The following is a 12,520-nucleotide window of genomic DNA, read 5'->3' as shown; positions in this document are numbered from 1 at the left end:
TCCAATGTCCACATCATTAATGAAGATGTTGAACAGGATGGGTCCCAGGACAGAGCCTTGGGGGGCCCCACTGGTCACAGGGCACCACGACGATTGACTTCCATCAACCACCACCTTATGCATCTATTCACACGTGATCCTGGGGTCATTCATAGCTACGGACGTGATGGCAACGGCATTACAGTTCATTAGGGGAGTTTGTATTTAGGCAGGACATTGGGCCCAAATCTGGTCATAGGATCACCCACAATGCATCTCTGACTGATCGGTGCCATGAGAAACCACTGGCCTTTGACAGCATCAGCAAACCTGACTTTGGCATTTGGGTGTGTGGCATAAAGCAATGGGTATCACGGAGGATGAGTTTTGTAGCGGGGAGGTGAGATGAGATGCGTGCCCACGTGCTGATGTCCAGGCTAGTGGGTTTGCCGAGCTGTGCTTTTGCTGTGTGTCAGCAGGTCCTTCCATGCACCCAGCTCCTCCCTCCCCAGCACCCCTAGACCTGCACCCCTTCTCTCCCCTGTATTGAAGCACTAGAGAAACAAGCACTGGTTGCTCCAGTCCCAAAGCACACAGCAGTCCCCTGGGTCAGGATCAGCGACAGGTACTTACTTTCTAAGACAGACATTTCCAAAGGACTTTAAGAAGATGTAACACAGCCAAAGCAGCTGGCTCTGGGTACCCAAATTCACTCCCAGGGGAAGGCACTTGCTACGGATGGAATAACACCAGAGCTGTATTTGATCCCTCTGCCTTTAGGGTCAAATTTTCCATCCAGTTCCCAGCTTCGCCTGCTTGCTTCAGCATGGGCTAAGATGATCAGCTAGAGAAACAGTCATACCCTGTGTTGGGTGTTTAGCACTTTTGATGTTCAAGGAAAGTGGAATCTGTAGTGTTCTTCCTCCCACCCCATCCCTATTCGCATGGAGGGACTGATCCTAACTCCCCATTGTCACCAGGAGTCTTTCTCTTGACTTCAATGGGCTGGGAGGGGTGGCTGCAAGCATACCCTGCAAGCATACCCTGCTCTCTGCATTTCTTTCTTGGGATTTCCCCCTTCTTATTGCTTGCCTATTTTGTGCTGGGGGAATTTCTTGGTTTGGAAAGGTGATGGGTCGCCAACCCCTGCTGCCTGGAGGCCTTAATCTTATGCAAGGCAGCAGTGCCTAATATATATATATATATCCCCCATGCTGTTGCAGCCCTGGCCTGATGGAGCCATGTGTTACGGGGGGGAGACAAGCTGAGTCTTTCTGTCACTGGTCTTTCCAATGAGGTTGCCAGCAAAGGATCGAGCCTTGCCAAATGTGATGGTGATGGTTTCTAACGTGAGGCCCTGTCCAGTCAGCACTGGAAGAAGATCCCGAATAGATGTCACGTGAGTCATGGTTGTGCTTGCTACCAATCTAGGTCTGATTTGACTCGGTGACAAAGCTGAAAAGGCTCCTTCTAACTAGCTGAGCCACTCAGCCCTCTCCCCCCCGGCAGGCACACTCGCTGTTTGTTTTAAGAGCACGATCGCATTTAAAGCTAACAGCAACAGCTCAGCTCTTCACCTACGAGTTCAAACCACACCACAGGCCCCAGCTTGTGCTGTGCCAAAGCCAGCTGTCCAAGTGCAGAAACTGGCACTAGTTCCCAGAAAAGTTTTTTCTTTTTCTGCCTTTGAATAAACAGAGGACACCCTCGCTAATGCAGGATTCGAGCTGTGGTGAGAAAGGCCGGTTGTCTGAGCAGATGAGACCCCAGTGCTCCTCTTTAGCCCCCACTGCGGGTGCTGCCACAAGTCTGGCCACCATCCCTTTCACTTTCACCTGCATCTTCCCCGTCAGCTCTTCTGCATCTCAGATTTACCTAGACAGAGAAATCTCTCAGAGGAAACATGTCCATTTTGCAAACTCCATCACGTGTGGCATGAGTCTCAGTACCGAGAGACATGCCCTGATGTCCTTGGGCTGAGCTCCACGCACGTGACGGGACACTTGGGCCATTTAGCAGTGACGTAGCACAGGTGCACGTGGGTGTTACACAGGGCGTGGATAGTGTCAGAGACCCCCCGTGCGGGTGAGCGCGCCGTCTGGCGTGCGTGGGCAATTGTGCATGCATTGACGAGCTCCGGCCAGCTCGGAGGTGGGGGATTTCCTCTGCGAGCCTGCCGCCAGCGCACGCAGAGGGGCATCTGCACGCCGGTGCACAGGCGGGAGGCTGCGTTTCCCAGTCTGACCCCATGCCTGTAACTGGCTGGTGCAGGAAGGAAAACAGAAGGGCCGTGCGTGAGGCGTGGGCACATGTCCCTGCCTGGCGAGTGCCACGTGAATGTTTCTTGTGCAGAACGGGATTTGCAAACTGCTTCCAGATTGACTCCTTACTCGGTTTCCACTGAAGTCAGTGATGGGACCCCCCCGAGTCTTGAGTGGGAATGGAGTAGGTCCAACTTTCTGGCGCTGAGGGTGGTCAAGCCGTGTAACAGGCCACCTAGAGAAACTGGAGGATCGCCGTGCTCAGAAGTTTTCCAGGGCAGGTTGGGCAGAGACTTGGCCGGGATGGCTTATTCAGGGATGATCCTGCCTTGAGCAGGACTAGATGGCCTTGCAAGGTCCCATCCAGCCCTGCTTCCCCATGATCTTGTGGACAACCCATGCTTGTGAAAATCCCACCTGTAGTGTGCAGAATGAGTTCTTGTGTCAAGCTCCCTGATTCCCAACAGGGCCACGTGAAAGTGCCCAGGACAGCGGACAACTGCAGGTGGTTTATGTAGATCGGGGGCGCGGGGGTGCCTGAACGGGTCCGACCGTGCTGGGAGGGGGAAGCTCGGGGCTCCGAGTGGCATCCCGGTGCGCGCCCCGATCGGGCGGTGCGTGGGTTCGCATTTACGCCGTGACTCAGGGCTCATCGCATAACAGCCCCAGGTTTGAGCAGGGAAAGTATGACGCTTCTACCAACTATTTCCAGACACCCATAAACACATTTTTGTTTCAACGTTAACGAATTACCTCAATGCCGAGCCGCTCGCATGCCAAATACATGAACGCAGATTGCAGCAAAGCCATCAAGAAACAGAACTGGCCGCCACTCAAAAACTCCAATCGGCACAATTTCTTGTCTTGATTACAGCAAGGAAATAAAGTCGATGCATAACATCACATGCGCTCGAGACCGAGCATCTGGCCGGCAGTGGGACGTTTCAGATGCCTACTTTCTAGTCTGGACTTCTATCTTGTTTTGGGGAGGGGGGTGGGGCAGAAAACATTGTTCATTGGTATCCGGACAAAAGATGCACAAGGGGCTTTGGTCCTGAATTCCTTAAGCCGTCTGAGCTCCTCCACCTAGTTTGCTATAGGTCTGTTGGTCTGCTCTTGGTGTGCAGGAATTGCAGAAAGAGAAGTGCAAAATCAGCTGGGAAATCCTCTTCTGGTCTTTTGCGCTGATCCGTTCAGCGGAGCTCAGCCCAATCATCCACCAGGAGCTTGGCCAGCGGGATTTATCTGAGGCAAAGCTCAAGGGGAAAAGCCACCTCTGAGTGCAACGTTTTCTGGAAGAGCTTGTGGAGAGCCTGTGCCCTGATGTGTGCATGCAAAGCTTCGTCGGCCCTGCCTGCGGGACTGAACGCGCGTCTCGTTCTGGGCAATGCCCCATTCGCCCGGCGGGGCTGGCCGTCGCAGGGGACACCAGAGCACGTGGTCTCATGTGCTGAAGCTGCTGGGGGAGGATGCAGGCTTGTTCCTGTAACCCAAGGAGGCTTTGACCACGAAGAATTTCCCACGCAACGTGCGTCTTTTTCGCAAGCTGTTGCACGCTGGTGCACACGCCTGTCCGTGTCCATAAGCTCATGCATGTGCAATCCTCATCCCACCTGATCTGCAGGAAGGTAGCATCCTGCCACGGACTGTTTTCCCACAGTGCTTTCATACTTTTTGTAATCCAGAGCACGGGGTCATAACCAGTTTCCCTCTTTGGACAGCAATGGCTCCCTGCCTGGTATTGTCAGGGGGTCACGTGGCTGGCAGGAAAAGTGCACCCCCCCGCTTTTGTGCAAAACTTGCTCTCCTGGGCACCGCGTCCCCTCCTCACCATGTTTCCTTTCTGGATGCTTGCTATGAAACTGCCATCGGAAAGGCTCCCTGCCGCCTCCCAGAAAACGGTGGTGCTTTAAAATGAGGGAACTGAGACAAAGCGTGATGCCTCTCCCAAGGCACCGTTCTGGGCTGCAGGATAACCCTTTTGTCATGGGGTAGAGTGGTTTCTCATGGTCCAGAATGGGTTAAGGAGGGCATCTGGGCTGCACCATCTCTGCTGCCTCCCCCCTATGAGGAAACATCCCCCGGGTTCCAGTAAAGCCACTCACAGCAGCAATGGGAGAAACTGGTTAGGCCAAGTCAATGGAAGGGGAAGGCATAAAGGGTTCAAAGATGATGTTCCCAGCATGTCTGTCTGCAAGCAAGAAGCGTGCCAGAGTGCAACAGTGGGGAGAAAGCAGCCTGGGCAAGCAAAGACCTGCACTGTTATGATGGCCGAGAAGAGCGGTCTATGAAAGGTTTTCCACCTGCCCTGATGTCAGAGGGCTTCCCCCTGTCCTGCCAAGGTCAGATTTATTTCATCGAGTCAGGCATGTCGAGTGGGAGGGGAGTTTGTCCCTACCTGCATCTGGGCTCAATGGGTCACTACTTGTGTATACACCCAGTGGCAACTGCATGTGTAAATCCAGCCTGCTGTTTTTGGACTCCTGTTGCATGTGCAAATCCTCTGCCAGAATCAGCTTCACAATGGGACCCAAGTCTCCCAGCACGGTGCTCAGCGGGGGGGTGCCCCCCCCGGGGATGTTGCATTGCAAACCTCACCACGTTCTGGATTTTGAGGTTCCAGGTTTCGAGGATGAAAACCTCCGGTACAAAGGCCGCCCTGGCAGGCAAGCTCGCTGGGCTTGCAGCTCCATGTACAGAGCACGTGGGATCAAACTAGCTGGAGAATGCACCAAGCAGCCAGGCGTGGGGGGCGGGGCAGGGCAGATGTTAGAAAGGTCTGAGCAGCTGCTTTCATTGGCATCACTGGCTTTCTAAAAATGGGGCGTTAAAGCCATTTTAGATGGAAACCCCACTCGGAGGAGAGAGACCTCCAGGTAGCCGCCGGCTGCTTGGAGCCGGAGCCTTTCTCAGGCGCCCGGTGCAGGTTGTCTGCATGTGGCTCCCACTGCTAGCACGCCGTCAGCTTGCAGCAGAGGGGTAGGGAACGCCACCCCGCTCCGAAGTATCTGATATAATAGCATAGGACATCTACATCTGGGAAAGGTTTTCTGTTCCTCAAAGCTGCTGTGGTCCTGGACGTGTTTTCAGTTATAACAGACCATTACCTCACCAGCCCTTGCAGATGGCTGCTCTCCGCGTGTGCACTAAGTCGTTCCCTTACTTTCCCAGTTGGGCCTGCAGCCCTTTTACTGAGCCCCACTGAGGGTTTTCAGTCTGGTTTTCTCGGCTTTGTCTGGTTTCCTCGTTGCGATTTGGCTTGGGATCGCCCTCTGCTTGTTTCGTGGGTCCCCGGCTGGTTCGGCGGCAAGGGACCTCCGAATCTCCCGGGAGCACCGTTCGCACGGTATCACGTGGCACATTCAGTCTGTGCAGCGCTATAGCCTGCACGCTGCTGTGCAAAACTGGGAACGTGACTCTTGTGGTGTTGCCCAGGGAGGGGGCTCCCGGCTGTTGGAAAGCAAAAGGCTGTGACCGTATATGATTAAGAAAGAGAAAATTGCTGAACTTAATTGAGGCTTTACAGACTCACCCGCAGCGGGGAGGAAGGTTTGTGCCATCGCCGTCATGGCTTGAGACTACTAAGAGCATTTTGAAGCACCCCCCGTACACAGAGTCGTCTTGTCGCCTGCCCCCCAGGATCGGCCGATGGAGGCAGGGGGCCAGGAAGGGATTTGCTCCTCCAAAACGTGGGTCTGTGCAAGGCAAAGGCCCAGCCAGTCTCCTCCGCAGCACCAGAGAGAGAATCACGAGTTAACGGGCCACGCGCCCAAGCTGCTCTGGACAGCGTATTGCGCAGCAGCCCCGTGTCATGGTCTTTCCTTGCAGCGTGATGGAGTGTGCTGCAAATTGCTCACCTGGTAAGAGTCTGCGGGTGTGCAGCGCAGGTGCCTCACAGATTTAGCATCAAGCAGGGCTCCTTTTCCTGGGCTGCAGCTTCCACATAGCAGCTCGTCTACGGCAGGTTGCGAGGATCAGGCTGGAGATCTCCCCGGAGCGTGGGCAAGGGAAGGCCAGTGGTTGCAAGGGCTTCAGAGAACGGGTTCTGTGTCCGGCACTGCAATAGTCTCAGTGATTTTTTTTTTTCAGGGGTCTGTATCATGTCTCTGTGCCTCAGCAAGGAGGATGATATCCCCAGAACACCTCCTGGGGGCTGGGACATGATAGGGAGCCATCAAAGTGTGTGGCTTAGGCTGTGGACTCGCAGCCCCAGCTGCTCAGCCAGGCTGGGCACCCAAAGGTGGATGGGTGCGATGCCAGTCACGTCACTCCTTCGTATGGCAACAGACATGCATTAAGCATGGATCCGAGGATCCCTTCTGGCCCCTAACATCTATGAATGTATAGCTTCATAGAAAATGAGGGCTGGGAGGGAGGTCATCTAGTCCAACCCCCTGCTCAAAGCAGGACCAGCCCCATCTATCTCATCCCAGCTAAAATTTGTTTAGCCGGGTCTTGAAAACCCCCAAGGATGGAGACTCCACCACTTGTCCAGGTAACCCATCCCGGTGCTTCACCACCCCCTTAGTGAGAGAGTTTTTCCTAATACCCAACCTCAACTTGACCTTGCTGCAGCTCGAGCCCATTGCTTCTTGTCCCACCACCTGCCCCCACTGAGAGCAGTCCAGCTCCATCCTCTTTGCAGCCCCCTGCAGGGAGTTCATCCTGCTCGCAGGCAGACCTTTGACCTCGACCTCCCAGGGGTGAATCCCTCCCTGGATAAAATTCAATCCCATGCCCACTGCTCAGGTGCCGTTTGAGTGGCGAGCCCTGGGATGCCAGCCGGCTGCCGGTACAGCCCCGTGGAGGGAATCTGGAGGACTGCGAGCTGCAAAATATTATTGTGTGACACCCGATGGCTGCAGAAGGGGAAAGGAAAGGCTGGTGGTCCCCTCCCAGCTTCCTCTGCCACGACCCCTGCCTATTCCCATCGCCAGAGGGCTGGGAGGGGAAGTCAGCAGAAAGGAAAAGGCCAGGAGGAAGCCTACAGCTTGTCCCGGCTGTATCTCTGCAGCCAGCGCGGTGTGCGGAGGTGGGGGGGATGGGGCACGACACGGGATTGCTTGGATTTTTATCACGGGTGCTCTCCGTGCCGGGAGGCAGGACGGATCGGGTCCATTTTGATAGAGTGCTGCTTTCCTGCGAGAGAGGCGGGGGGTGGAAAAAAAAGCCCCGACGACTCCTTTTTTATTTTTGGACCTTGGCAGCCGCAGCCCTGGGCGAGAAGCTCCAGTGGAGAAGCACTTTTCCTTTTCGGTGCTGAGCCTGGCAGGCAGCAGCGATGCCTCCCGTGATAAGTGGGTGCCACGTTTGACGCAGGCTTCCTCCCACCACCCCCCGCAGGCTCCCATGGACGGTCAGGAGAAAATCTGGAGGGAAGAGAGGAGCTGGCAGCTCGGATGGGTGCCCCCAACGAGGTCCGCGGTCCATGCTGCCCCAAGTACTTGGCTAGGCCTTCCCTCCCCAGTCAGCAGCCCCCCTCTTCCCCTCGCTGCCCAGGTTTGGTCTCTGTTTGCAGCATGCGCCGCATGTGTGTTGCTACGTTGCACCAGCGAGTGGGAGATGGGCCCTGAATGTGCGGCAGCATGGAGAACAGGACCTTCCCAGGAAGGTTGGCAGGGCAGGAGGAGCTGGTTAGCTGCAAGAAGCTGCAAGGGAAGAAGTTACTTGGGGGCAGATTTTGGTGTGAGCATGTTTTGGGAGAGATGCAGCTATTTGCCTCTGCAGGGGATGGGTGTGAATGCCTTCTTGGCTGCAGGGAAGGAAAGAGCAAGAGGAAAGAGGGCAGGAGGTTGGTTGCTGAACCTAGTTGTCTCATAAAGCAGACCCCTCTGGGAAGCAGCCTGCTCTGCTTCTACCCCGATGGGGATGGGCACAGACCGTGAGGCTCTGGGCTGGCAGCGGGCTGCCAGGAGCCAGCGGGCAGGAGGGATCTCACTTCACTTTGCTAAGATCCATGTAAAGAAAAGCAAAAGATGCACAGCCCTCAGCTCACTCCCGTGTCCTGGTCCAGCGGGCAGCAGGTGATGGACATAAGAGGTGCAGAGCATTGCTTTTCATGTCACTCGGCAGATCTGAACACCACGGGCCTTCCTCGGGGACTGGCCATCCAGGAGGATGCTCTGTTGGCCCAATGCTTAGCATTCGAGATGCACCTCTGCCCTTATATCGCCTTACTGGGATTTTTAAAGATCCCTTTTGATGCCGGTCCTGGATACAGCCTCCTTTATAAGCTTCAATTCCTGCCCCAACTGAGAAAGGTTCCTCTTCTTTGCATTTGGCCTGTGCTTGAAATGCTTATGAAGAGCAAAAGGAACTAAGCACCAGCACCACCCTTCATCTCCACGGTATGTTACGGCAGGAGAAGTCAGGTTAAAACTCTTATCTGATGGAGCGACAGTCTTGCCAAAGCTTGCTGCTATCAGCTCAGGACACATGTGCAATTGGCAAGGGCTCCGGGACGCGGTAATATAAACACTTTTCATTGTGGAGTCAACAATGATGGGAGAAGGAGCCCTGCACTGTTACTGGTCTATGCAGCACCCTTCAGGCAGCCCAAGGCAGGAGAGAGTAGGCAAAATCCATGTCAGCCTTTGGCTGATTGTTACTGTATTTCATGGTGTATAAGTCGAGTTGTGAGACCCAATTTTTAACTCCTAAAATCCAACCTCGACTTATACACCATATCACCGTCCCCTGTGAGCGGTGCCAGGCTCAGCAGCACTGCTTGCAGCAGGCAGGCCCGGGCTCAGCACTCGCCTGGCACGGCCCAAGCAGAGCTGCTCACAGGAGATGGGACCACCGAGGCTGGCCCTGTCCCCTACGAGTGGCGCTGTGATATGTGTCCACCCCCTGGGTACCTGGCCCACAATGAGGGTGCGTGGGGTATAAATTGCATCACCGGTATAAGTTGCACCTGTGTAAGTTGCACCGGTATAAATTGCACCGGTATAAATTGACTCCACGTTTCTGATCCAGAGAGTTAGCAATTTCATAGATTAGATGTATAAATCAACCTAACATTTTGGATCAGAAAAATGGGGTCAGCTTATATACCGCATCAAGCTATACGCTGTGAAATATGGGGGTGTGTGTTTTTTTTCCTTTGGAAAGAGAAATCCAACAGTGAAAATGGTTCTGAGGCAGAAATATATAACAAGGGGGTTTTGACTGCCTCAAAATCTAGCTGCACGGCTATGATAGGAGCTGGGCGGGGAAGATGTTTCCGGTAAGTTTAGGCAAGCGAGTGCAAAAGGCAGGTTTGCCGGTGTGCCAGTGCCCAGATGAATGCATCACAGCCCTGTGTTGATTTGTAGGAGCAAGGAGGTGCTCTTGGCTGGTACGTGGGTGGTGGGGAGATGCTGGTACAGCAGTGACAAGCCTGAAGTTTGAGGACTTGGTTCCTTGCATGCGAAGCAGTAAACAGCCCAGGGGTGCAGAAAGTGTGGGTGTGCAACGGTCTGTGCAACGTTCATGCACGCGCTGTTGCCTAAGTTGTGCAACAAGTGCCAGGACAGTACCTGCAATTTGGGCACCCATTCAAGAAAATACCAATAAGGAGGGGGCTTACATATGCCGTTACCTGATTTGCGTTCACAATTCGCACAAGGGGTGGTGCATTTGCAAAGCCATGTTCTGCAAAAACCGTCTGTGAAAACAACACGGCTTCATTTCCAGCTACGTGGGCCGTGTCTGCTACAAGCAAATGCAGCTCCTGGTCATACCTGGGCGCATCTACACATGCACAGTTATTGCACAGTAATTTAGGTTACGGTGCAGTAATATACAGGTGCATGTCTACATGTTCACATCCATACTGTGCAGTAACTAGGGTGATTTATGCCGATTTGGGCACAAATGTGCTGCCTGCACGATGCAGGTAGCAAATTTACACCCAGTAGTTACTGTGCAGTAAGGCACATGTAGATGCTTTACTGCGCAGTAACACTGTGTGTGTGGACTGACTTTAGTTAGTCCCAAGTCAGTCCACACATGCAGTGTTACTGCGCTGTAACACCTGCGCGTGTAGACACCAACCTAAAAACTGCTTACTATGCAGGAAGCTACTGGGCAGTAAATGCACGTGTGGGTAGGCAACTGGATCATTCTTGATGTAGGAACCCAGGCATTGCCAGACTGGGCCGGACCTTGGGTTCAATCTAGTAGTTAGCTTCATGGCTGAGATGTTATACAGTCTTCAAAATGTTTGTTAGCAGTCAGAGCGGCAGCACTGGGTATTCTTCCTTCTGTGTAAGTGCCCACTGCCTTTTGGAAACTCACTGGGCTCTTGGCCTTGGTGGCTTCTGCAGCAGTGTCCTACCGCCTAATTACAGGCCACCGAGAAAATGAGGTCCTGTTCTCAATTTATCACCTTTTTAGTTGCCTTTATTGCCCCCTGGTTCTTGTCAGGACAGAAGCCCATGATCCGCCTTCCCGAGACGACCCTTTATGAATAGGGGAACACAAGGGAAGAGCAGGGAGGTGCTCCACTTCCCCCTTCTGCAATGGGTACTGCTCCAATGCTGGTGTCTACGTGTAGCTAAAAAGATGCTGGAAAATGGCAGAGGGTTTGGAGAAGAGCCACAAGAGGGATTGCACGGTTGGAAACCATGTGTAACAACACCCAAGGAGCTCAATTTGCTTAGCTCGTCAATGAGAAGGGCTAAGTGCTTGCATGCCAAAATGGGGAAGAGACATCGGATAAGACATCACTCCAGCTGACATAGATCCAGGCAGGCAAGCTGAGGCCTGAAGTACGTAGCAAGTGCACATTTTTAACAATGAAGGGAATTAATTAACCATGCCAGCAGTTTACCAGGGGCGGTGGTGGATTCCCCATCCCTGGACTTTTTAAAATCAAGCCTGGATGTTTTTTTCCCCCTGTAAAAGACCTGCTCTATTTCAACCGCAGCTATTGGACGTGAACCAGGAATTAATTCAGGGAAGTGTGGAGGCCAGTGTTATGCGAGCGGTGATTAGAGTAGTCTGTTCTGGCCTGAGCATCTCTGCGTCTGTGTTTCGTCCCCGTGCGGGGTTGTCTGAGTTGGTTTCGTGTCTTGGCTTGTGCGTTGTCAGGTGCGGTAGACGAGGGTGTTCCTGCTCCAGTCCATCCCGTACACAGCTGGCATCCTGGGCGGACAGGCAGGGGAGAGCTGTTCCTATCCCGACGCTGATTAAACACAGCTGCGGCCTTGATTCAAATGCAGGCTTTGCACTTCAGGACATCCCACCGAGAACTGAGAGCTGCTGAGTGGCTTTGCTCAGCCGAAACGCTGCAGGTCCCTGAGCCCCATGAGTGTCTGCACGCGGGGTTGGGAGCCCGGCACAACCCGCCTTGCGCGGTTCGTTCGGCCTTTTCCCATCTGGGAAGCTTCGGTTTGGCAGCAGACGGTCCAGGAGCCGGCCTAGCGGCTGTCTTCGCATTTCCATCCCGATAAGCGCCGGGTGGGCAGGAAACGACGAGGGGAGCGGGAAGGAAGTGCTTTGCTCCCTCTCTGTGGTGCTTTGGGTTCACGCCGTGGCGAAGCCTTGAAACGGTGCCATGAGAGCACAAAGCGGAGGAGGCGGCGCGGGGAGGGGGTGGAAGTGGAGCCGCACCAGAGCAAGCCTTTCCCAGACCAGTCCGAGACCCCATCGTGCAATTCCCCCCCTGCAGAAGCGATCCCCGGCGGCATGTGATTTCCAGATCGCACCCGTCTTGAAGGCTGCGGGTGGGGAATATGCTCTTGCACCCCCTGAGCTGAGACCGGGAGGGGGCCGGCTCTACGGACGCCGTGAGCGAGGGGGCTGTAGTCCCGTCTGTCGCAGGGTCTCTCTGGATGGGCAGCACAGAGTGTTTTGGAGTTCTCTCTGCAGCCACCTTGCAAAGAAAGACCCCAGCAAAGTGATGCCAAACTCTCCCAGTGCCCCTGTTTTACAAGCTCTTTAAGTGGCTAAAAGGTGCTGACGGGTGCCCCGGGGGATTTGCCTCAGCATGTGACATGTCCATGGGAGGCTAGGCCCCTCTCTTGCTCAGGCACTCTTGCACATCTCTCTAGACGCCTCTCTGCATTTGCAAGCACCTTGGTAAACCTACTCCCTCCATGCTCTCTGCCTAGCTGCCTTAGCTCTAAGCACTGCCCTGCAGACCTGGACTCTAGCTCTCAAGTGCCGAGGGCTAATGCCACGGTTCGGTCCTGCAATGTCACGGTCCTGCAATGCCACGGTTCGGTCCTGCAATGCCACGGTCCTGCAATGCCACGGTTCGGTCCTGCAATGTCACGGTCCTGCAATGCCACGGT

The 12,520-nt window shown here is 54.3% G+C and overlaps 1 protein-coding gene across 1 annotated transcript in view; it reads right to left on the bottom strand.

The window, feature by feature from the left end:
* The window catches only part of SOX18 (SRY-box 18), a 9,819-nt gene extending 8,432 nt beyond the window's left edge, over positions 1 to 1,387 (bottom strand). Inside the window, exon 1 of the mRNA XM_019548098.1 lies at positions 1,230 to 1,387. Within this exon, the coding sequence (XP_019403643.1) occupies positions 1,230 to 1,387 (158 nt within the window). The remainder of the gene's footprint in view (positions 1 to 1,229) is intronic.
* Positions 1,388 to 12,520: the final 11,133 nt, after the last annotated feature.

This window comes from Crocodylus porosus, unplaced genomic scaffold (genome assembly GCF_001723895.1).
Source record: "Crocodylus porosus isolate Cpor-Errol unplaced genomic scaffold, CroPor_comp1, whole genome shotgun sequence".
Lineage (NCBI taxonomy): Eukaryota > Metazoa > Chordata > Crocodylia > Crocodylidae > Crocodylus > Crocodylus porosus.
The sequence above is the reverse complement of the archived record's forward strand: the minus strand, read 5'-3'. Positions and strand labels throughout refer to the sequence as shown.